The 22,553-nt window shown below is 32.6% G+C and overlaps 3 protein-coding genes across 4 annotated transcripts; 2 read left to right on the top strand and 1 right to left on the bottom strand.

Moving 5' to 3' along the window:
- Positions 1 to 4,908: 4,908 nt before the first annotated feature.
- LOC136210855 (small ribosomal subunit protein eS10z) lies at positions 4,909 to 7,159 on the top strand. Its single transcript, XM_066002273.1, has 5 exons — positions 4,909 to 5,004; positions 5,289 to 5,337; positions 5,856 to 6,135; positions 6,355 to 6,487; positions 6,856 to 7,159. The coding sequence occupies exons 1-5, from the start codon at positions 5,002 to 5,004 to the stop codon at positions 6,928 to 6,930; spliced, it is 540 nt and encodes a 179-aa protein (XP_065858345.1). The 5' UTR covers positions 4,909 to 5,001; the 3' UTR covers positions 6,931 to 7,159.
- Positions 7,160 to 12,815: 5,656 nt separating this feature from the next.
- Positions 12,816 to 18,192, top strand: LOC136210852 (mitogen-activated protein kinase homolog MMK2-like). 2 transcript variants are annotated; one of them, XM_066002270.1, is made up of 7 exons: positions 12,816 to 13,254; positions 14,730 to 14,859; positions 15,350 to 15,487; positions 15,583 to 15,657; positions 15,923 to 16,255; positions 16,751 to 16,934; positions 17,698 to 18,192. In XM_066002270.1, exons 1-7 carry the CDS (start codon positions 13,061 to 13,063, stop codon positions 17,871 to 17,873), a joined length of 1,230 nt encoding a protein of 409 aa, XP_065858342.1. In that variant the 5' UTR covers positions 12,816 to 13,060; the 3' UTR covers positions 17,874 to 18,192. The 2 variants fall into 2 exon arrangements, with proteins under 2 accessions (XP_065858342.1, XP_065858343.1); XM_066002271.1 differs by lacking the exon at positions 15,583 to 15,657 and having other exon boundaries at positions 12,821 to 13,254.
- Positions 18,193 to 18,493: 301 nt separating this feature from the next.
- On the bottom strand, positions 18,494 to 22,082 carry LOC136210851 (probable polygalacturonase). The gene is made up of 6 exons (XM_066002269.1): positions 21,958 to 22,082; positions 21,539 to 21,868; positions 19,837 to 19,957; positions 19,588 to 19,762; positions 19,431 to 19,501; positions 18,494 to 19,346 (listed from the first exon to the last, which is right to left on the bottom strand). Exons 1-6 carry the CDS (start codon positions 21,958 to 21,960, stop codon positions 18,637 to 18,639), a joined length of 1,410 nt encoding a protein of 469 aa, XP_065858341.1. The 5' UTR covers positions 21,961 to 22,082; the 3' UTR covers positions 18,494 to 18,636.
- Between the last annotated feature and the right edge of the window lie 471 nt (positions 22,083 to 22,553).

Here is a 22,553-nt window from a genome sequence, read left to right as displayed (position 1 = left end):
TCCTCCTCCTCCTCATCCTCCTCCTCCTCCTCCTCCTCCTCTCTTCTCTCCTTCTTCTTTTTTTTCTTCTTTTTTTTTAATTTCCGATACTCCGGAAATCTTTTCAGAAATTTCTGGAAATTTTCCAGATTTCTGGAAAATTTCCAGAAATCTGCTTCGGAAATTTTCCAGAAATCTGGAAAATTTTCAGATTTCTGGAATCGAAACTTAAAAAAAAAAAAAGAAAAAAAAGAAGGAAGAAGAAGGAGGAGGAGGAGAGAAGAAGAAGAAGAAGAAGAAGAAGAAGAAGAAGAAGAAGAAGAAGAAGGAGGAGGAAGAGGAGAGAAGAAGGAAGAAGAAGAAGGAGGAGGAGGAGGAAGAAGAAGGAGGAGGAGAGAGAAAAAAAAATCGTTTTTCCAATTTTACCTCTATGCCACGTCAGCTTTTTTAACGGTGTTAAGCCATTTTCCGTTTTTCGGGTAACGGCGTATAACACAGTCCTTTTTTTTTTGAAATAACAAACCACGTGGGTTTTTTCGAAAATAGGTGAAACCACATGGTTTTTTTTTTTTTTGAATTTACCCTCATTTTAACCAATTAAGATTGATTTGAGTGGTTACACCATTAAAAAAACAATTAATATTCAACATGTAACATATTATAAGTCAATATGTCATGAAAAACAAGTAAAAGAAACAATGGAATTTGACTAACAATGTTTATTATTCAACACTATTTGTTACATATCACTTGTTATTAAAAAAAAATGTAACATGTCAACATAGATTAATTCAAATTCAAATTCTTTTTTGTTTTTTTGGTTAAATGCGTAAAATATATGGTAATTTGCAATACAAAATGTCACACTTATCTATTCATAAATCTATGAAACCACGTAATGTTTTCTTTTTTTAGTTAATGTTTTTTATTTTAATTTAGAGACAAAAGTAACATGCAGAAGACATAATTTGATATATGATTTACATGAAAGAGTAGTAAAAAAAATTCAAAGTTAAAGTAGTGTATTATAATGCATTTATGTTAATTAAGGAAGTTAATGATTATGCCTAGTGTTTTTTTTATGTCAAAGTGTAATTTATTATGATAACCCCTTGAATCATTGATGTCTTGAAATTGAAATTGATATTTCCTTGACTTCTTCAATGTTTCTGGTACTAATAAACAATAATTGATTCTTTAATTTGATGATCAAAGCTTGGTGTCTGTGTGAGATCATACCAAGAATTTTGATTTCAATGTCTATTCACCATCATATGTTATAGATAATAATCACGTACAATAATAATTATAATAACTAAAACCAACAATGTTGACCACCAAAAATGTCCTCAAATTAGTTTTTGTTCAAGGTGAGTTCACCATTAACCGTAACGATACGTGTGATTAGAGTATTTGATCAGTTTAACCATTCAATCAGAGTTTTAACTTTTAAAATGAAAATAAAGTTATAATAAGATACTTGTTTCTAAAATGGATCTACTCGATTCAAATCTTAATTAATTTCAGTTGTCGATCTAAAATACCGGATAGCTAGGTTGAAAATACGATTACCATAGAGATTTTTTATTATGACAAAAAAAAAATTAACACGAAATTAAATTCCCAAAAATTGCTTAAATACAAAATTATGTATTGATTTATTTGTACTAACAAGCTTGTTAAGTGTTGTGACTAAATTTAAAAGAGAAAGAAAATAAAAAAGGCCTAAAGAAGCTAAAGGCCCAAGCCTTAGTTCTGGCCCAGAAGCTAGAACAATCTAAAAGCAAGAAAGACCCAGAAGCAATGAAGCCGGAAGGCAAGATATGTTGGCGTTGACTCTGTGTCTGACACAAAGCGTCCCAAAAGAGAAAGAAGTACAAGCAACATAAAGCTTGTCCCCGCCAACGGTAAACTTTTTGTACCATAAGACAGAAGATGAAAGTGACAAAAGTCGTTTTCCCTCCAACGGTCTTTTCAAAATTCAAAAGGCTCTGTCTTCAAGCTTCACTATAAAAGCCCCACAAAAAGCTCATTCCAACACTTGATGAAATTGATATATATTCTTCAAGTGAAAATCAAAAGCAAAAAGCAGATACATATTTCATTGATGTAATTCGTGTAATAGCTTATAGAAAAGTAGAACTTCATTTGTGTTCTAAGTTAGAATAAAATCATCTATAGTTAAAAAGATCAGAAGCTCTTCGGCGTTGAGAGATAGATAGCTGAGTGTGGAGTGTAAAGAAATGTACTTTACAGAACCTTGGAAGATTTCAAATATCAATGTCATAAGTCCTAGCATGCATGTTTACGAAATTTTGATAGAGGAAATTCATAAAGCTTCAGCTTAGCCACAAAGGATGCTCAATCCAAACATGAAAGACCTTGTTAAAGCTGAGGTGATAAAGTTGCTTGATGTTGGAATTATATATAACATGTCAGATAGTGTATAGACCAGTCTTGTGCAAGTCGTCCTAAAGAAAGGATGAATGAATATAGTGAAGAATGACCGTAATGAGATGATTCCAACTAGAACAATCATTAGCTAGAGAGTATGCATAGACTATAGAAAAATGAATGATGCAACTCACAAGGATCAATTTCCATTTCCATCCATGGATTAAATGCTAAAAAGATTGTCTAAGTATGTTTTCTATTGGTGTTTGAATGGATACTCATAGTATAATCAAATATGTATTCATCCATTAGACCAAGATAAGACAACTTTCACATGCCCCTACGACACTTAGACTTATATGAGGATGTCATTTGGTATATGAAATGCTCCTGGTACTTTCTAGAGATGCATGATGTCAATCTTCAATGACATGATAGAAAAAACTGTTGAAATCTTCATGGATGATTTTTCAGTCTATGGAAGAACCTTCATAGACTGTATACCCAATCTGAAAGAAGTTCTCTTGAGATGTAAAGAGACAAATCTAGTGCTGTACTAGGAGAAGTGTCGCTTTATGATGAAAGAAGGGATTGTGTTTAGACATAAAATTTCAAAGAAAGTTCTAGAGGTTGATCATGTCTAAGTAGAGGTCATAGAGAGGATTCCCATTCCAACTAAAATCGAAAAAGTTAGAAGTTTTCTTGGGCATGCTAGATTTTATCAAAGATTCATAAAAAGATTTTTCAAAAATATGACTACCATGATAAACTCTTTTGCATAAGGATGTTAAATTCAATTTCGATGCGAAATGTATAAGCATTTGAACATCTCAAAGCTAAGTTGATCTCTACACCAATTCTCATAGAACCAAACTAGGAGCTACCATTCGAATTGATGTGGAAAGCCAGTGATACCTATTTTGGTGTTGTACTTGGGCAAAAGTTAAAAATCACTTCAAGCCAATATATTATGCAAGCAAAACATTAACAAAACTAAACATAACTACACTATGACAATGCTTTTGATAAATTCAGATCTTATCTTTGTTTATAGTATGCTTTTGATAAATTCAAATCTTATCTTGTTTTATATAAGGTTGTTGTTTTTACAAACCATTCAGACTTGAAGTACAGATGTCAAGCCAAGATTGATTAAGTAGATTATTATTATTATTATTATTTTATAAAAAGTAGAAATATTATTAAGCTAAAAGATAAGAAAACAACCAATACAACTACTACCAAGACAAACAAAAAGGGCAAATTAATGCCACATATCCTTTAACAATTTTATTCCTAGAGTTATTCACGCCTCCAAAAAATGCTTGTAAGAAAAACTCATATTGAGAGCACCTTTTAAATTGGTTGTACTTTTCACTAAAAAGTAACAAACAAGCATTAGAGATATTGTAATCAAAATTGGTTTCTTACCAATTTTGGTTACACCCAATAATTTCTCTCGTAAATTCAAAAGTTTGAGGATTTTGACATACACACAATCGTCAGAACCGTCAAACCTGGCGCGTGGATAACACATAGATCTGGAGAGTGAGACATTTTTGTGGAGGTCGAAATCTGCTTTTCTGAGAGTGGATAATTACATGCTTGGTCTGCGATAAATTACATTTTGGTCCTATTAATAATTAATTTATTTTTTTATCCCATAAAACTTTAAATAACAACCATTTCTAATGGTGTATTACTAATCTTTATTAGTTTTGTCTCCAAAACCACCATGGTTGTAACCAACCATTGCGAATTTTAAATTATTAAGATATTATTCTTTTAGTTTATTATTTATTGTGTATCCATTTCATATCTTAATTAATATATTTATTGAAATAAAATTTCTTTACACTACAAGGTATAAAATGCATAAAATATATACAATCTAATGAAATATAAGAAGAAAAAATAATAATAATAAGGTGAATTTGTTTTCATATACGCATTTGTATTTTAAAAAGATTAAATTGAACCGCGCAAATGTACGAGTTTATAACTAGTTAAGGAAGAAAGCAATAAACATGTTAATACCTAACACGAATTAGTGAGCCACAAATAATACCAATTAATTAGTACCCGTTAATACCAGTTAATTAATCATATTTCTCAACCTAAGTATTTTGTTCGATAATAAAGAATTAAGGAAGAAAGTAACAAACATGTAAAACCTAATACGAACCAGTGAGCTACAATATGTTATGTAATTCTATTAATTTAGTTATTTAGTTAATTAAATTTAAGTTTTAGGATGTTTTGAATCTCCACCTTATGATTGTAATAAACCTAGATCTAACGGTGAATGATTAAATACTATATGATCATTAAGATGAATGTGATCAAAACCGATCACCCATAATACAATTCTCATGGAAAAATGATTACAATTAAATCAAAAAGTTATATGGATAATCTATTAAAATAGATACAGGCCGTGGGCCTAAAACATCCGTATGGATATGACGTAGGCCCAAATATTGAAGCCCAAAAGGCCCAAAACTGCCTATAAATTGAACTTATACAAACAATTAGGGTTTCTCTGCTGTTTGCGATAGGAGTTGCTCGAAGTGACAATTCATTGCCGCTACCCATCGCAGCTTTTGGATATCTTCGTCGCCGGTGAAAATGGTGCCTTTCCTTCTCTTGATCCCTCATTAATTGTTTTTTGTACTGTAACTGTTTGGATTCTATTTGGTCGCCGGAAATCTTCAGTAAAGCAATATAGTAGAAATAAAAATATCTCTGTAATTTTAATTATTCGTTTTTGTCCCCTTGATGTGGGAGAGGAGCTTAATAAGTCTTAACCTTCGTATATCGTATCCAGGGCCGATGAATTTCGACATTATTTTCAGGTGTAATCAATCTATAATTAATAAGTAGATGATATTCATATTTTTTATTTTTGGTTTCAGATCATCTCTGAGAAGAACCGCCGAGAAATCTCCAAATACCTCTTTCAAGGTATTTCATGTTTAACGATTCCTTACCTATGGACATATATGTGCTTATTAGATTGGATGTTTAGGAATTCTCAGTATAGTTTGGTTATAAACCACTAAAACATAACTTTTTTTTTACTCAAATACCTCATTTTTTGGTTTATATGTAATGTGAGGAGTGCATATGCTAGGAAGTCATCTTATTTGAATCAGATAGTGTACCATTTGTTTTACCATTCTGAGTTCTGGAGCTGATGAGATGATTTATAGACAGCACACTGATCGTGGCCCATTTGACACAATTATCTTTTTTATGTCCTTTTATTTATATTATGTATAATGGTATGGAATAATAGTATATCACATGACACTATAAACAGACTTGACATTACTAAATTCACAAATTCATGCATTTTCTTATGTTTACTTTTTATTTTTAATTGCTTATTTCGTGCAGAATGTGTATAGGATAGTATGGTAATGTATCATGTTTTTCTTTGACCTGAGTTGAAAGTTTCATATCCTTTTTGCTCTATGTAGAGGGAGTATGTTTCGCAAAGAAAGACTACAATCTTGCAAAGCACCCAAATATTGATGTGCCAAACTTGCAAGTTATCAAGCTGATGCAGAGCTTCAAGTCCAAGGAGTATGTTCGTGAGACCTTTGCATGGATGCACTACTACTGGTACCTCACCAATGATGGTATTGAGTTCTTGCGAACTTATCTCAATTTACCATCTGAAATTGTGCCTGCTACATTGAAGAAGCAGAACAAGCCTCTTGGTAGGCCAATGGGAGGCCCACCTGGCGATCGCCCACGGTACAATACTTCCTATTTCATGTTTTGTGGTGTATTTTACCTTTTTATGCACATTGTTTTTTCATTCCAAGTTTTTTTCATCACATGATTTTGTTTTTGTAAGTAGCATTTTGCAGTTTCTTTTATTAGTTCTTAAATTCATTATAATTGTTCCTTTAAAGTATGGTGGACCTCATTTTGGTAATAAACCCTGATCCTCGTTGTGATCTTTTAATTTAGTGGCCCTTCTCGCTTTGATGGAGAGAGGAGATTTGGTGGTGACCGAGATGGATACCGTGGAGGACCCCGAGGAGCTGGTGGTGACTTTGGTGACAAGGGTGGAGCTCCTGCTGATTACAGACCTACCTATGGGGTAATTACATAATACCTTTATCTTTGCCCTTTCTTATTCCTGAAAAATGTTCATAAATTTAAGAATGCTATATTGGTGCATTGATGAAAATATGTGTGATTTCACCAATTTTACGACCTATATGTATAGGCAATTGTCAATTTGGCTCTTGGTTTACTTGTTTGCAATATCTCTATGCGGTTATCGAATTTGAAAACTCCTGTTTAGATTCATTAAAATGTTGAAAACGATTGGATTATGTAGAAACATGCGTTACTGTCTCGTGCTCTATCATGCTGCATATGGGAATTGATGTTACTTGTGTGTTTTACCTTAAAAAAAGAATTTGTGTTCCTTTGAGTTGATGTTGATGTTTATGAAAAATGCAGGGTGGTGGTGGAAGGCCAGGTTTCGGCCGTGGTGCTGGTGCTTTTGGTGCAGGGCCTGCTAGCTCCAATCCTTGAGCAAAAGAATGTTTAAGCAATATTTACAAGGAATGTGTTATAGATTTTAGCGTGGAAGGATGTAATATTCATTTCAAATTTTGATGTCCTTTGTTTTGAGCTGAATTTGATTACAATAGGCTTTGTTTTACTTTCGAGTATATTGGATTTGCAATTTATTTATTTTCTCGAATCATTAGCACTTGGATCATAATCAAAATTTCAAAGCAGTTCCCTTTTTTTTTTATCATCTGCTGATCTTAATTTTTGTTAGTTTACTGCTTGATCTTATGTTATTTCAAAATATAGATTTTACTTATTATTATTATTATTGTCGCATCATATATATAGAAACTGAGTTGAACGGTTAAAATGGTTATAAATGCAAATGTTTTATGTTTAAAACTTTTACTTTTTTGGTCTAATGCATAAATAACTCTCTGAACTTGTCCAAATGTTGCAACTGTCCCTTTCAACTTTCAATTGTAACAACTTACCCCTCAAACTTGTCCAATTGTAACAACTTACCCTTTCAACTTGTCCAATTGTAAAACACAACCCCAAATTGCTGATATGGACTGCAATTGAAGAAACACGTGAAATACAAAATTTGCAACGCTCGTGGAGTATGATAATCAGATCTTTGGCGTGATACGAATCCAGGGAATCTTTTTTACGGTTGCTTCAAATACAGAGTAAAAAAATTCCCAATTCGGGGTTATGTTTTACAATTGGAAAAGTTTAAGGGGTAAGTTGTTATAATTGAAAATTGAGAGGGGCAGTTGTAACATTTGGACAAGTTCAGGGGGTTATTTGTGTATTAGGTCTACTTTTTTTGGTTATCAGGAGCTGAATATGTGTAAGAATGATTCTGTTCTTTTTTTCTTCTCAGTTGCAAGGCATTCTACTGCTTGTTTATCTACTTTCCACCTCATGTTTGCCTTTAATTAGGGGGTGTTTGTTTACCTACTTTCCACCTCATGTTTGCCTTTAATTAAGTGAATTGCTAAATACAGCTCCCTTTTTACTAGTTATCGTCCCATTTAGACATTTTTGTCATTCTCATAATTTTGATTAAAAATTTAAAAATCTTTCCAAAATCACAAACCCAAATAATAATAATTGAAATTATGAAAATAACTAATGTGTAACAACCTAAACTTTGGAAATGGATGATTACGAGTTGGAAACATTAAAATTTACGTTTTTTTAGTAAAAAAAAATCATCAAAATAATACATATTTTTTGTGTCGATTAGCATTTTTCGTCACAAAAGTGAAAATTTCTACATTTTCATCATAAAAAATGAAACAATTTATCATTTTTCGTCACTAAAAATGGAACAATGGACTAGGCGGATCCAACACCCACCCAGCCAATTGGCTAGGTGGGTGCTGGATCCGCCCAACCCATTGGCTGGGCGGATCCGGCATCCGCCTAGGCCAAATTTTGTGTGTGTGTGTTTTTTTTAAATTCAAAATTTTCAGTTTTGAATTTTTTTATGAAAAGGGTAAAATTGTCCAAATGGGGATGGTGATAAGTAATTTCAGGACGGTAAATAGCAACACACTTAATTAAAAAGTAGTTTTTTTTTACAAAAGTAGAGAATCTTTATTTTTTGAAAAAGCAGTATTCTCCAAAGACAAATAGGAACAACAAGTAGCCAAACAGAGCCTTAGTCTGATTTACTTAAAATTTTATCATTTAGCTTTTGATTTATTATTCGGTCATATTTTGTCTTGAATTATTCTAATTGGTAAAATTTAATTCAATTTATATGGAGATTTTACAAAATTGTTTGGGTCAATTACATGAATATCATAATTAAGTACAAAATTACAACTAAGTCATATCACCAAATTTAATTCTTAATATGTCATTATTCTTTATATATTATGATTTTACACTATAATTTAAAAATTCTAGACTTCAATTCATAAATCATAAACCCTAAAAAATATATTCTAGACTTCTAATTGATAAATTCAAATTCTTAAAATATATTAAAAGTACTGATTTTACTAGTTTGAAATAATCTAAAATTATGACTTGACATAGTTGTAAATAGTTTTTAAAACATGAATTTCTGTGTAATTTTCCCAAATTGTTTTCCCTTAATAATAATTTGTGGTGATATTTTGACACATAAATTTGACCCGTATGTTTTAAAGTTTATTTGCCATAGATTTTTTTTATGTGAAAATAATCAATTAGATTAAAAAAGAAAACAAATAAAATAAATCCTGAGATTAAAATTTATTAAATCTAATTGTTAAATATCGTAACGTGTCAATAGAATAACAGTTTTGTTAAGTTTCCATCTGAATTGGATGAAATTTCACGGAATAGGTTAAGGGTGAAATTTCATGGGATAGGTTAAAATTTCACCGGATAGGTTAAAGGCTAAATATTATCAAATAATGACAAAATTTTACATGAATCAATGTCAATTGTTCGTCTGAATTGGGTGAACTTTTACGGGATAGGTTAAAGGCCAAATAGGATTAAATAATAAATCAGACCTAATAATTTATGATGAAATTTTAGATGAATCAAATAGTGGTTTAAACCTTTATTCTTACCCTAGATCTTCAGATATGTTATGAAATTTACATATTCTCAAGGAAAATAGACAGTGATTAATGCTAGATTATCTCGGAGATATATGCCATATATTATTTGTTTAGCCTTTTTTTTTAAGATTTAGACTTTTATTAGTAAAATCTTAATATGTCAATTTAATATATTAATCTTTCAATTAATTAAAATTTTTCAATTTGGGCTTTAATTACACACCTTAATTTCTAACCAATATATTAAACTCGGTTAAAAACAAGTATTTCATTTTATTTGAGTTTGATTTGAAAAGAGAGATTTTTATAAATTTTCAATGGTAATATTAGATGTGTAAAAAAATTGTTTTTGTATTTTTAAAAATATAACATATTTTTAATAGAGTCAAATATTAGATAATTGATTTTTTTTTTCAAGTTCTAGTTATTCTATAATTTATAACATTATTTGTGAAATAGGTAATTTTGTATAATTTGTTCTTAAAGATTTTTAATCAAATTGTTCTGCTTACTTTTTGTTATCCTTTTTAGTTATGGACGGTTGTCTTGTTGAAACCGATACAAATATGGTGGTTTTAGATTTTAATCAACATGCTTTCAGGTTTTATTACGGTTTTGTTCTTGAGGATTGTAATAGGTTGATTCATTCGTTTAATGATGTTAGTATCATTTTTGCTAGTCGTTCAGCGAATAGTGTTGCCTATAAACTTGCAAATGCATTCTATTATATTTCAGGACTGATGGAATGTCATACTAGTTTTCATTTCATTGTTCAACTTTTGTATTCTGATTCTATTTATTGCATTGTCATTTTTTTTAAATACTTATATATTTCAAATAAAATAATAACAATAATAAAAATTACTCATTTCATCACTTAATTATTATTTTTACATATCAAAATACGGTAGAAGTGCCAAGTGTTATAAAAGGTGAAATATCTCAATGGATTATACAATTCATTTTGTTAGATATAAGTGTTGTAACATGTTAATCGTGTCAAACAAGTCTCGTTATGTTCTAATCTTTATCGTGAACCGTTTAATTTTCTTGGCGTATCGTGTTAATCCGTATTATCTAAACAAATAAGATACAGTACATTTTATGTGCTAATTGAGTAATTGAATTGGTGAAAAATTGAATACATATTATTAGTTTTAGGCAATTAAAGAGAAAAGATGCAAATATCTCGTGATAGTTGAACCACCATATCATATCCTTAAATTAAAGCTAACCCTCTTCATTTTTCTTTACTCTTTTTATCAAGTTTTCCTTGCTTCTCTTCACATGATAATTAATTACAAAAATTTCCTATTCTATAATCTTTAATTGGCTATAAGTGCACGTGTCCATACTCCATTGGAACTTCATTTCAAACTAATTTTTTTAAGGGACTGTTTGTGCAAAATAACCATTGGGAAATATTATCAATAGTTAAGGGATTGTTTGTGCAATTTTTACCTATTATAAAAGTTAATTACATTAAATCATAAGTTAAAACTCATATGAATGTTTAAAATTAAGTTTCTTTATAATAAATAAATAATTTATTGAAATGCAGATTAAGCTATAGAGAAAGATCCATTAACTAGTCAAAAGAAGATGATGATATTCAAATGGGGCTTGCTAATAATAATTTGATTTTATTTGTCTTACTTTCTTTTTGTATTGAGACAGATCTTTGCTTTGAAGTTTCAATAGTTTTAAGATATTCTTTGGAAAGGTACTATACTTTATGACATACATTATACATATATATATGGTCAACCATTGTATAAAAAATTCAGCAACAACTATTTATTATTTTCATTGATAATAAAATATGTTAAAATTTCAAATCTTCGGAAATATTGGGTTAGAATGATGATCAGACTATGAAATTAAATATAAAAAAACCTGTATTTTTTTTTTTGTTAATAAGAAGTGAAAATGTATCTTCTAGTTAGATTTAAAATTTCAAGTACATCGACTTTCCCTGTATCTATACATTGTGAATATGCTTTAAACACTATTTACCTATTTTAAAATGTTTGAGTTTTTTTTTTCTTCAAATATTTGGTTTTATCTTTGATCTATTATTTAATAACATTTGTTTCATAGTCTATCAAAATTGATGAAATCTTCATACATGATATTTTACCAATTTTGATAAATGAATGACAAATAACACCAAATAATATTAAATATCACATAAACCAAAAACATAGGTGGTGAGACAATAGTGCTTTAATCTTTATTAGTAAATTAGTAATAGACATAAGGTAAAGTTATTGAGAAAGAACTAATTTAAGGTACATGTATAAAGTAATACATTTCCGGTCTCAATATTTATCAAAGGGTGTTAAAAGCTTTATTAATAGAAATTTACACATCAAATAATTTATTATACGATGGATCAATTTTTATTAGTGAGCCATTTGATAATTATTGTGACTAAAATTGTATTATTTTATACGGAAAACTAAATTACCTATCACAAAAACTTTAAAGCTATTTTAGTCCTTATTATTTTTGTTTGTTTTAAAATAATGTCAAATTTTATTAACTTAAATCAGATGAAAAAATATTGCTAAGAAATGGTGGTGGACATGACCACTCACCCTAAACTGACACAGAATTGACCGCTTTTGCTAGAGCATGGGCAGCCGAATTCGCTGAACGCTTAATAAAAGAGATAGAACACAATTCAAATGACTTTAGAAGCTCCTTCATATTTAGTTGACATTATTTCCGATTATATTCATTTATTACGAGAGTGATTATTTGATAATGTCATAGATGAAAAACAGACTGTTGATGCAATAATTGAAAAAAAAAAAAGAAATTTGTCAAATGATAAGACAAAACCAAAATTATCAAAGGACAACACAAAACCAAACTTATCAGATAACAAGACCTATAGGATAATATATCAAAATAACCTTAATTGTTTTTTTATGAAAAGATTAATTTAGTTCCAATATATAAAATAACGATAATTTTAGCCTTAACATTCCTAGAAAGGTACAATTATAGCCATTGTAATGGAACTTGAGTCAAATCGGTACCATTTCATAAATGTCGAAACATAAAATTCAATTATCCAAAATTATAATTACACCATTTCACACAGTTAAAATGATAGTTATTTTCTAAATTCAACCTAAATTGACACTTAAAAAAAAATTAAGATATATATTTTTCTTTTTTTAAAATATTACTATTTTGATATCTTATTCACGTAAACATCTATATTTTTAAGAAAATGAACGAAAATGCGACAGAAGGCGAATTATGATTGGGTACAAGAAGAGGGAAGGAGGAACTCACCGTACGGAATCAAGAGCTGATTTTCAAAAAAAAATTTACAGAAGCAAAGAAAAGGAAGCAAAGTCTTGTTCATTTCACGGATATATTGACAAGTTTGGAACCGAAAAAGGGAAAAAGCTGAAAACCTTCCATCTTATGGTTTTCAATTTGCCATTTCCCCCTTTGTCTCAATTCACGGTTTTCACACTCTTCCCCCCCTCAAAAATCTCTTCAACCATCCCAAGAAAATCCATTAACATAGCTGTAAGAACTAGGACTTACAGACAACAATGGCTGCTACTACTAAAGAGTCCAGCAGCTCTGGTTCAGCATCAGACGCCGCTCATGGGAGTAAAATTAAGGGAGTCGCTACTCATGGAGGTCGCTATATTCAATACAATGTCTATGGAAACTTGTTTGAGGTCTCCAGCAAATATGTTCCTCCAATTCGCCCAATCGGTCGTGGTGCTTACGGCATTGTTTGGTAACTTTTTCTTTTCTTCGAAGAATTGCCTACTTGTTCTTTTTTCCTGATTTTGATTTGTTTCTGATGTTAGGAATTTGATTTTTGTGCTTGATATGCTTCGAGAACTATGTTGACCGTTGATTTTTCACTTGTTTGGCTTATTTTGGAGGTGAACCTGCGTTCAAATAGCGGTTTTGTTCATATATGTATTCTCTGTTTGATGAATGAGTTTGAATATAACGGGAAGCAATATTATAAGTGTAAAATTATGCTTGTCTCAACAAGTTGGGAATAGCAGGTGCATAAACCTCCAGTACTCATTTGTTGCTTTTCGTATTAATTCACCTTTCAATGCTATTGTTTGGAGTAGCTAGTAGCTCTCATGATCGAGTATTACGAATAGGAACAGTTGTTAGTACATGGCTCGAGTCAATTCTCCATCTTTGAGGTAGCTTTTGGGGTAAGTATGACCTTTGTTTATGCAGTATCAGACTTGTATTCAATGTTGGGTCATCCATGGATATTTGGGTCACACTCTAGATGGTTGCATGACAGATGTGTTAGATATCTCATGTTGCTTAATCAAGGAGTTATATGGCTCCTTATATATGTGAGTCAATCCTTCTCTCTTGAGGTGCCTTTTAGGGTGAGTTGTACCCTTGGAGGTTGTTCCTAGTGGAATCCAGATTCAACTAGATAGTGAAAAAGAAAAAACATGTTTGAGTTCTAAAATAGCAAAACTGATGGTGATTCTATCAGGGAGAGAGGCAAATAGTGCCCAAGAAGAGGCATGGAGTCCCTCAATAGCCTCCTTTGGAAATAAAGTGTGTGGAAGATTGTTTCTCTTACATATTATGCTATAACTTTTTGGATGAAACAGGGATATTTTGCATAATCATGCTATTGCAGGAGTCTTCAAATATCATAACTTTTGGAAAAATTTAAGAAAATTTTCTGGTCACTTTTCCGTAATTTAAGAAAATTAGAAACTCATTTGCTAAGATGTGATGTATTTTCAGAAGTAGATCAATGTTAATCATATGTTCATTAAATCTCTAATATATTCTAGATCATTTTATACAAGCTTTAAAAAAAAAAAAAAAATTCCCCCTCTATTATAGGACTTGTATGTAATTGTTTTTTATGTGTATATAAAAAAAAGTTACACATATATCTTTATAATTTTAGAAATTTATATTTATACCCTTGTAATTTAATTATTTACACATTTTCTACACATTTCCATTTCCTATATTTTTTAAAAATATCTTTCTTCGTGTCCATTTCTGTTTCACTTTCACTATCCATTTGTATGTAATATAGCTTATTAGGTACTTTGTTTGCATTATGCATGCCTATGATAAGTGTTCAAATTTTGTGGATGGTGATATTTCATGTTTGGAAGTTTGGTAAAATGTGGTTTGGGCTCCCTTTTTCACTTAAATCTTTTTTTTTTGTCCCATTTACTGTAATAAGCCCTCTCTTTTTTTCAGTGCTGCTGTGAATTCTGAGACACGTGAGGAAGTTGCAATTAAGAAGATTGGAAATGCATTTGATAACAGAATAGATGCCAAAAGGACACTGAGAGAGATCAAGCTTCTTCGTCATATGGAGCATGAAAATGTAAGTTTCATTTTGAAAGTGAATATCCAAATTTTATGGTTACCTGTTTACATTTTGTTTCTCGTGCTTTTTTTGTCGGTCTTCTCTCTTAATTTTCAAAATTCAAGATATGCAAATGGAGTTGTACACTGTTGTTGTAATATCCCAATGACAGTTCATAGCAAAGTGGCTGTAATTTAACACACAAGAAGATATCAGTTCTTCAGATAATTTCTTTAGTTTAAGTATTTGTTAACAGTAGGACTGCAAAATGGTTCTATACTCTGTTAAATGCAACATTTTGCTGTGCATATTTGAATTAGAATACTTTTCATGTAATATACTTGGATATGTTGCCAGCATCATGGAAATTGAACTAGAACACTTCCTATATAACACTTGTTTTTACTTCTCTGCAGTTTTTTCCTTTTTCTGTTTTTTTTGTTCTCTCAACTTTTCCTTTTCTGCATCTTATCTTGTCCTTCCCAATTTGCTGATTTTTTGTTCACAGGTTATTGCAATAAAAGATATTATCCGACCACCAAAAAAAGAGGCTTTCAATGATGTGTACATTGTTTATGAATTGATGGACACTGATCTTCATCATATTATTCGTTCTGCTCAACCACTGACAGATGATCATTGTCAGGTTTGTCACCTATAAGTATCTTTTCCTTGTAATCAGTTAGGCTGAAAATATTATAGTTTCTAAGTGCTTCTTGCTGATTTGCTGTCTTGAGTTAGGTGATTACTACAAGTTGCAAGCCTAGCTGTCTTGAGTTTGTGGCCCCTACTCCAGCAAAACCATCAGAAACGATGGTGATACATGTTAATTTGAGAGATTTTATGTGTGAATACCAAGTCTTTTTGTCTTTTAGGGTTCACAGAAAGCAAGTCCTTCCTAATTTTACTTTGACCATATTTATTTTGAGAATTATCTTCTTTCCAAAGCCAAAATGTTGAATTTGTGGCCTGCAACATTATTATATCCATGTGACTTTACCATTTAGTGCATTATGGTTGTTCCTGAGATTGAGTTTGAACCTGCATCTGTAATTGATGCATTCTCAATATAATTTTGCAGTATTTCCTGTATCAATTGTTAAGAGGACTGAAATATGTGCATTCAGCCAACGTCCTGCATCGTGATCTTAAGCCGAGCAATTTGCTTCTCAATGCAAATTGTGATCTCAAAATTGGAGATTTCGGATTGGCAAGGACAACATCTGAAACAGATTTCATGACCGAGTATGTTGTCACTCGTTGGTATCGGGCACCAGAATTGCTCCTTAACTGTTCAGAATACACTGCTGCAATTGATATTTGGTCTGTTGGTTGCATCCTTGGTGAGATCATGACCCGAGAACCTCTCTTTCCAGGAAAAGATTATGTTCATCAGCTCAGGCTAATTACAGAGGTATCAATTTGAATTAGCATGTCTTCTTTCCTCGTAGGGAATAGGAAAAAAAAAATATTCTTCAATTGGTTGCTTTCTGTCTAGGGGTGACAATTTGTGTAAGTCAGTCATGTTCTTATCATGTCAATTATCGAGTTATCAGTTTCATGTCAATTCAAAAATGCTCCATAACCTGTTCAATAAAATACTAACCCAATAAGCAGAAATCATGATTTTTTTCCTCTATTTATATTTCAGGAATAAGCCAAATTTTAGACCTTTTGGTACTCCTAACTTGTTTTTTCACAAATAAAAGATTAGGGGTGTCAAAACAGATTATCTTTTCATAATCGTGTTATGTGATTTATATATTTTACACGAGCATATATAATATAAAAAAATAATCTCCTGTTAATGCCATCTCATTTTGTGGATTAATAAGGGAACTTGGTTTACTATTTTGTTTAAGTTGGCCAGTGAAATCATACGTTGCATCTTTTTCTTCTTGTGTAAAAGTTAATAGGTTCACCTGATGATGCTAGCCTTGGTTTTCTCCGAAGCAATAATGCCCGGAGATACGTTAGACAACTTCCACAATACAGAAAACAGAATTTCTCGGTCAGGTTTCCTAGTGCTTCTACTGGGGCTACTGATCTCCTGGAAAAGATGCTCGTCTTTGATCCCAACAAGCGCATTACTGGTACGCAAAGTCCTTAAATTTTGAAGTTCAATACTTCTAAACGTAGAGTGTGAAAATGAGTTGTCCTATTATAATCATGCTATGCATATACTCCACATATGATTATATATGGGGTAAAATATACCCATGACCCCTTAAATTTGTCGTTAGACATAAAAGTCTCTAAACTTTCACATTTACTAACATAAAAGTCCTAATGACTGTGGACCAATGTAAATATCGGTTGAACCCATGAATTGCCTGTAAATCACACAGGTAAGATGCACCCATGATCCCTCAACTTTGGCGTTAGTAACATGATGGCCCCTGGACAAAGGAGTGTAATTTACCGGTAATTCGTATGGTCAGTTTTCCATGGTCAACAGTCATTTGGACATTTATATTAGTATATGGCGAAGTTCAAGAATTTTTATGCCCGGTTTTGAATTTTAGGGGTCATCATGTTAGCAACATGAAATTTGAGGGTCATGGGTGTATTTTTACCCATTATATATATATATATGATATAAATGCAATAAAATGGATAATCGTGTCAAATAGGAGAAACTCTACTATGGCCGAGGACCACACAGGAGATGACATGTCAACAGTGGTGCTGATGTGTCATCATCCGAATGGTCTCTGACAATGTAGAAATTTTTGTCAAACAGATCGTGTTTGGCGAATTGTCTCTGTAATCGGGTTGCCGTGTCGGAAATAGACAGCCACATTTAAAGCTGAACTTCTCCTTATTGAGTAGTTACATTTCTGCATCTGTTGACAGTTGATGAGGCTCTTTGCCACCCATACTTGCAATCTCTTCATGATATCAACGACGAGCCCATCTGCTCCAGGCCGTTCGAATTCGATTTCGAGCACCCTTCATGTACTGAAGAGCACATCAAGGAGCTTATTTGGAAGGAATCAGTGAAGTTCAATCCAGATCCTCCATCCTCTTAACCAAAAATGAATTATGACAATATGCTATATAGAATGCATTTTGGAATTTGGGATTAGCTTCTTTCCCTTGAACAAATTGCCTGAGAGGAGATGAACTCGGTGTTCTTGCTCCGGTAGATCAAGTCGTCGGTCGGTGCTCGACGTTCTGAAGCATACATTCTGAGTTCTTATGAATTGTACCAGATCTTCTGTATGTAGTAGTAGTAGCTGGGAGTTTAGAGGAAGAAGCAAAGCAAAAACTGACTTGTATTGCTTATGGATGATTTCTAAATTTCAAATAAAATGAAGATGTTAATCCGTACCGCGGATTTTCGATTTCTATTCTAGTGTATATATCTTTATTTTTGCTTTGTATCTGTTTAGTTTCAGCTTAAGCTTATAGATAAGACTCAAAAATAACTTTCACACGAACACTCCTCGAGTTTGAAACGTGTATAACATAATCTCATCTTACCATGTGTCAAATTCCATTAACAAATGGAGTTGTCATTAGAACCCTCGACCATTTGGTCTAAGAGGGTCTAATACCATACCGTGATTAGTTAACACTCAAGAATAGCTTTTGTTATTATCTTTGAGAAGTATAATGCTAATTTTGCTTGCTCGTCTCTCCGCATAAATTGGATGTTAAGAAGTTAAGGCTGAACTATTTCAGAAACTTGCAATAATTGTAATGATTTTACATTCTGTGAATTATTATTCACACTAATATCAAAACTACATATAGAAACCAAGCTGTTCTACACAGAATCTTTGTTCTGAGTCAGAGATTCTTCCTACTGGAAGAACACTCTCTTAACTTGACATAATCAATTGGCAGACTATTGTCTGGAAAATTGCATTCTGTACTCTTCCCTGGACCCTGGTCCGGAAGCAGGCTACAAGGCGGTGGAGTCACGCCACTCGAAATTCCTCCTATATCCGTGCAATTCCATTGCAGTTTCTTCGCCTTCTCTGCAAGTCCAATGGTCACATTGGATATGCAGATTTTGGTGAACGGATCACCAGAAATGCCTTCCAGTTTAGCAGCCATTGTTACGTTTTCAGCAACAATGTCGCGGTAGTTGATGTTATCGATCACCGGAATCGCCTTAGGGTCGTAGTTATTGTCCGGATGAGACCCGTAATTTCCTGTCATCCAAAACACCCATTTCATTGTGTGCATTACCATTCTTTGAACGTATATATCCTTTACATAGCCTCCTCTTCCCACAGAAGTTTTGATCCTAACTCCTGATTCTGTATTTATAGCAGTTATGTCTTCGGCCCTCACATCTCGGATTCCACCAGACATCTCGCTGCCTAAGGCGATTGCTGCACTCGTAGGAGAAATGCAGGTAAGCCTTCTGATTACGAGCTGCTCGGTAGGCATCCCAAAAGCAATCCCATACTCATCCCAACCACTTTTAACAGCCACACAATCATCTCCAGACACAATGTAACAGTCCTCAATTCTAGTGTTCTTGCACGAATCTGCAAATGATCGAAAATCGAAAAATTTCACGCATGATCATTGGCGAAAAGAAAACAAACATTTTCTGTTTTCCGAATCACTACCTGGGTTGATTCCATCAGTGTTTGGAGAGTTCACTGGTGCAAGAATTGTAATGCCTTGAACAACAACATTGCTGCATTCGATATAGTTTTCGATCAGAACAGAACAGACACGAAAGAATTAGTTACGAAAATCAAATCGAATCAAATCAAATCATACCTGCTGTAAACAGGATGAACATTCCAAGAAGGAGAGTTCATCAAAGTAATGTTGGATATTTGAATGTTAGTTGAGAACATGATTTCTATAAGGTACGGCCGAGTTAAGTTCAGCTCCCCGTTTCGAAATTTTCGCCACCAGACCTCACCCTGACCATCAATAGTTCCATTGGCACCTGAATCCAGACCTCAATGATCAAAATATAACCGATATTTTCGGGAAGTTGTAAGAATGTGAATGAAGATAAACCTGTTATTACAACATCAGTAAGATTGGTTCCAAAGATGAGACTGCTAAACCTTCCACCATCTGTGTCCCTTCCTCTACCGTAAGACGGCAATGGTTCCATCACAGGCCATTCACTCTCTTCCTGATAAAATTTACAAAATTCAGAACATGTTATCACAGTAATTATATGACAATGGCATAATCTCCCTTGCATAATGGGGAAAAAACATATAATGGAAACTTCAATTAGAGTGAAGAAAGTGCCAAATTGGGCTGACGGGTCATAAGCGTACCGCGTCAGACTTATTCTTGTGATCCGTTAAGGGTCAACTTGATATGAACCATCTAATAAACGGATTGAGATAATATGACATAGAAATTTAAACAAATTGACACAGTTAACACTATTAACTAAAGGAATTGAACATGGTTGCAAATGGGTCGGGTAAGGATGGAAACTACTCCCCTATCCATGTCTCCGTCTAGATGGAGAATCTCCATTCCTGTCTCCGTTGATGAAATGAGAAAAGAATTGTCCTCATCTTCATTCCAGCAAGGATTTTCATTTCCCATTATTCAAATTCTAAATAGCATCTTCTTTAGTATAATTTAAAATTTTACTATATAGACACTATTGATTTGTTTGTTTACCGTTCTTTTTGAATAAGTTTAGTATTAATACAACAACAACAACAAAGCCTTAGTCCCGAAATGATTCGGGGTCGGCTAACATGAACCATCATATAAAACCGTGAAAATCAAGTCGTGTCAGCGACACAGATTCGCTCCCTCCACTCCGTCCTATCCACTACCATAAGTTTAGTATTAATATAAATTATAATTAATTTTTTTTGTATGGAATGTCATTTTCCGGGAGCAGAACCGTGTTGCAGATCATTTGGCGGCGGCATGCCATGAGGGGGTGTTAGGTGTTTCTACCCTTACCGTTCCCCTATCGCTCTTTCTCCTCTTCTTTTAGAGGATAGGGTTGGGGTTAGCTTTCCTAGGCTAATCCCGGTGTAGTTGCTTGTTTTGCTTTGCTTTCCTTTCCTTTACTACCAAAAAAAAAAAGAAATATAATAGTAATAATGATATTACTAATATATATAAAAAATATATGTTTTTATGAATTCTTCCACAAGGAATTCTCGTAGAAACATCGTGGGGGTGGGGTGGGGAATCGGATCCTCATGGGGTGGAAGAGAGAGCCCCTTCATCCTTCATCACTGTTATGATTCTTTTTTCTCCTATTTTCATCTCACGAGGAAAGTAAATGGGAATCCTCGTTCCGTTGAGGCGAATCCCGCCCGAGTTGCAATTCTAGAATTGAATCCCCTACTTGTTTAACACAATTAGATTGTTACAACATTTGAATCAACTACTAAACCGGCTATATAATCTACCAATCCATCTAACCTTATTAATAAATTTAAAAATTCTAAAAATATATATATATATATAATGACTGATAAACCTATAACAATATTATATTAATTATAAATACATTTAAACAGGTCGGGTTGATACGACTCAACTAATGAGTTGATGAGTCAATCCATGATTTGACCCATTTTTTTCAAACCTTAAACATGTCAACCTGTTTATGACCTCAAACTAGTTGAAAATGCAGAAACTTGCAAAATTCAATCAAAATGAGCAAAATTTCCATAAAAAAGATGCAGAAAGATGATAAATTCGAGGAATGGAGAGGAGAAATTGAAACCTGAGAGGCAAGAAGAACAGCATCTTTGTCAAGAAAAAGAGTGAAATGGCTAGTCAGATTAAAACTCCCAGTAAGCCATTTTCCAGGAGGAACATAGAGTTGAGATCCACCATTACATGAGTACTGACTTAGATTCAAAATTGCTTCTTTAAAAGCCTTTGTATTTGAAGTTATTCCATCTCCAATTCCTCCAAAATCCTCCAATGATGCCTCATGACCTCTGCAATTTGCACCCCCATACTCACAACTCTCCAAGTTTAGACCTTTTCTCACCCCTTCTACTCCACAGAGTAACACCAAAAAACCCATTAAAAATATAGCATCCATGGCCTGCAAAATTCAAAGAAAAATTAGAAATTAGAAAAAGAAAAAAAAAGACAAATATTCTTATTATGGACCAGAAAATTCCAGAGGTTCACCATGATGTGCAAAAACCAGAGGTTGCTTTGGTTTTGTTGGAAAAGCAGTTTATATATTGGTTAATTTATAGACAATATATTGGCTAAATGACAATGCTTGTACCAGTCTGTGATTAGTGTTTTGTTTTTTTTGTTTTTTATATTATAATTATTTTATTAAGTGATTTGAAATTACTTATTTAACCTTTGTTTGAAGCTTTTGAAACAGATTATGTGAGACTTGGAAGAAAGAAATTGTCAGTTTCTTCGAGTTTAAGCAGGCCAGGGCAGATATTTTCGGACTCGGACGGCAATCTCTTCCTCAAATGTGGACATAAAAAGGTTTCTTTTACCTTATCTCTATCTAGGACTGGGTGTATGGGTTCATTTTAGGGGTGTGCATTTTTGGAGGTTAATTCAGGATCTAAAAGGCATATTTTAAGAGAATTATTCGCAACCTGCCTGTTTAAGAGTCTCATTATGGCGGTGGATCCGCCGTAATGACAATATTACGGTAGTGAATTTGTCGTGACGGTATATAAGAGAATCTTGTTTTATACTATTATGGCACTTAATGTAACTGTTTTTAATTACAGATTTAAAAAGTCACTCCAAAC

Source organism: Euphorbia lathyris, chromosome 1 (assembly GCF_963576675.1).
Source record: "Euphorbia lathyris chromosome 1, ddEupLath1.1, whole genome shotgun sequence".
Taxonomy (NCBI): Eukaryota; Viridiplantae; Streptophyta; class Magnoliopsida; order Malpighiales; family Euphorbiaceae; genus Euphorbia; species Euphorbia lathyris.
Note: the sequence above shows the minus strand (reverse complement) of the source record. Positions and strands in the feature narration are given on the sequence as shown.

Excerpts from the sequence above, each read along its gene's own strand:
- LOC136210855 (XM_066002273.1), top strand. Across the intron at positions 6,136-6,354 it reads CCACCTGGCGATCGCCCACG|TGGCCCTTCTCGCTTTGATG; the intron begins GTACAATACTTC and ends CTTTTAATTTAG. Across the intron at positions 6,488-6,855 it reads ATTACAGACCTACCTATGGG|GGTGGTGGTGGAAGGCCAGG; the intron begins GTAATTACATAA and ends TGAAAAATGCAG.
- LOC136210852 (XM_066002270.1), top strand. The coding sequence starts at position 13,061 with ATGGCTGCTACTACTAAAGAGTCCAGCAGCTCTGGTTCAGCATCAGAC. Across the intron at positions 14,860-15,349 it reads GTCATATGGAGCATGAAAAT|GTTATTGCAATAAAAGATAT; the intron begins GTAAGTTTCATT and ends TTTTGTTCACAG. Across the intron at positions 15,658-15,922 it reads CAAAACCATCAGAAACGATG|TATTTCCTGTATCAATTGTT; the intron begins GTGATACATGTT and ends ATAATTTTGCAG.
- LOC136210851 (XM_066002269.1), bottom strand. Across the intron at positions 19,763-19,836 it reads TACTGATGTTGTAATAACAG|GTGCCAATGGAACTATTGAT; the intron begins GTTTATCTTCAT and ends GTCTGGATTCAG. Across the intron at positions 19,502-19,587 it reads GTTCATCCTGTTTACAGCAG|CAATGTTGTTGTTCAAGGCA; the intron begins GTATGATTTGAT and ends TATCGAATGCAG.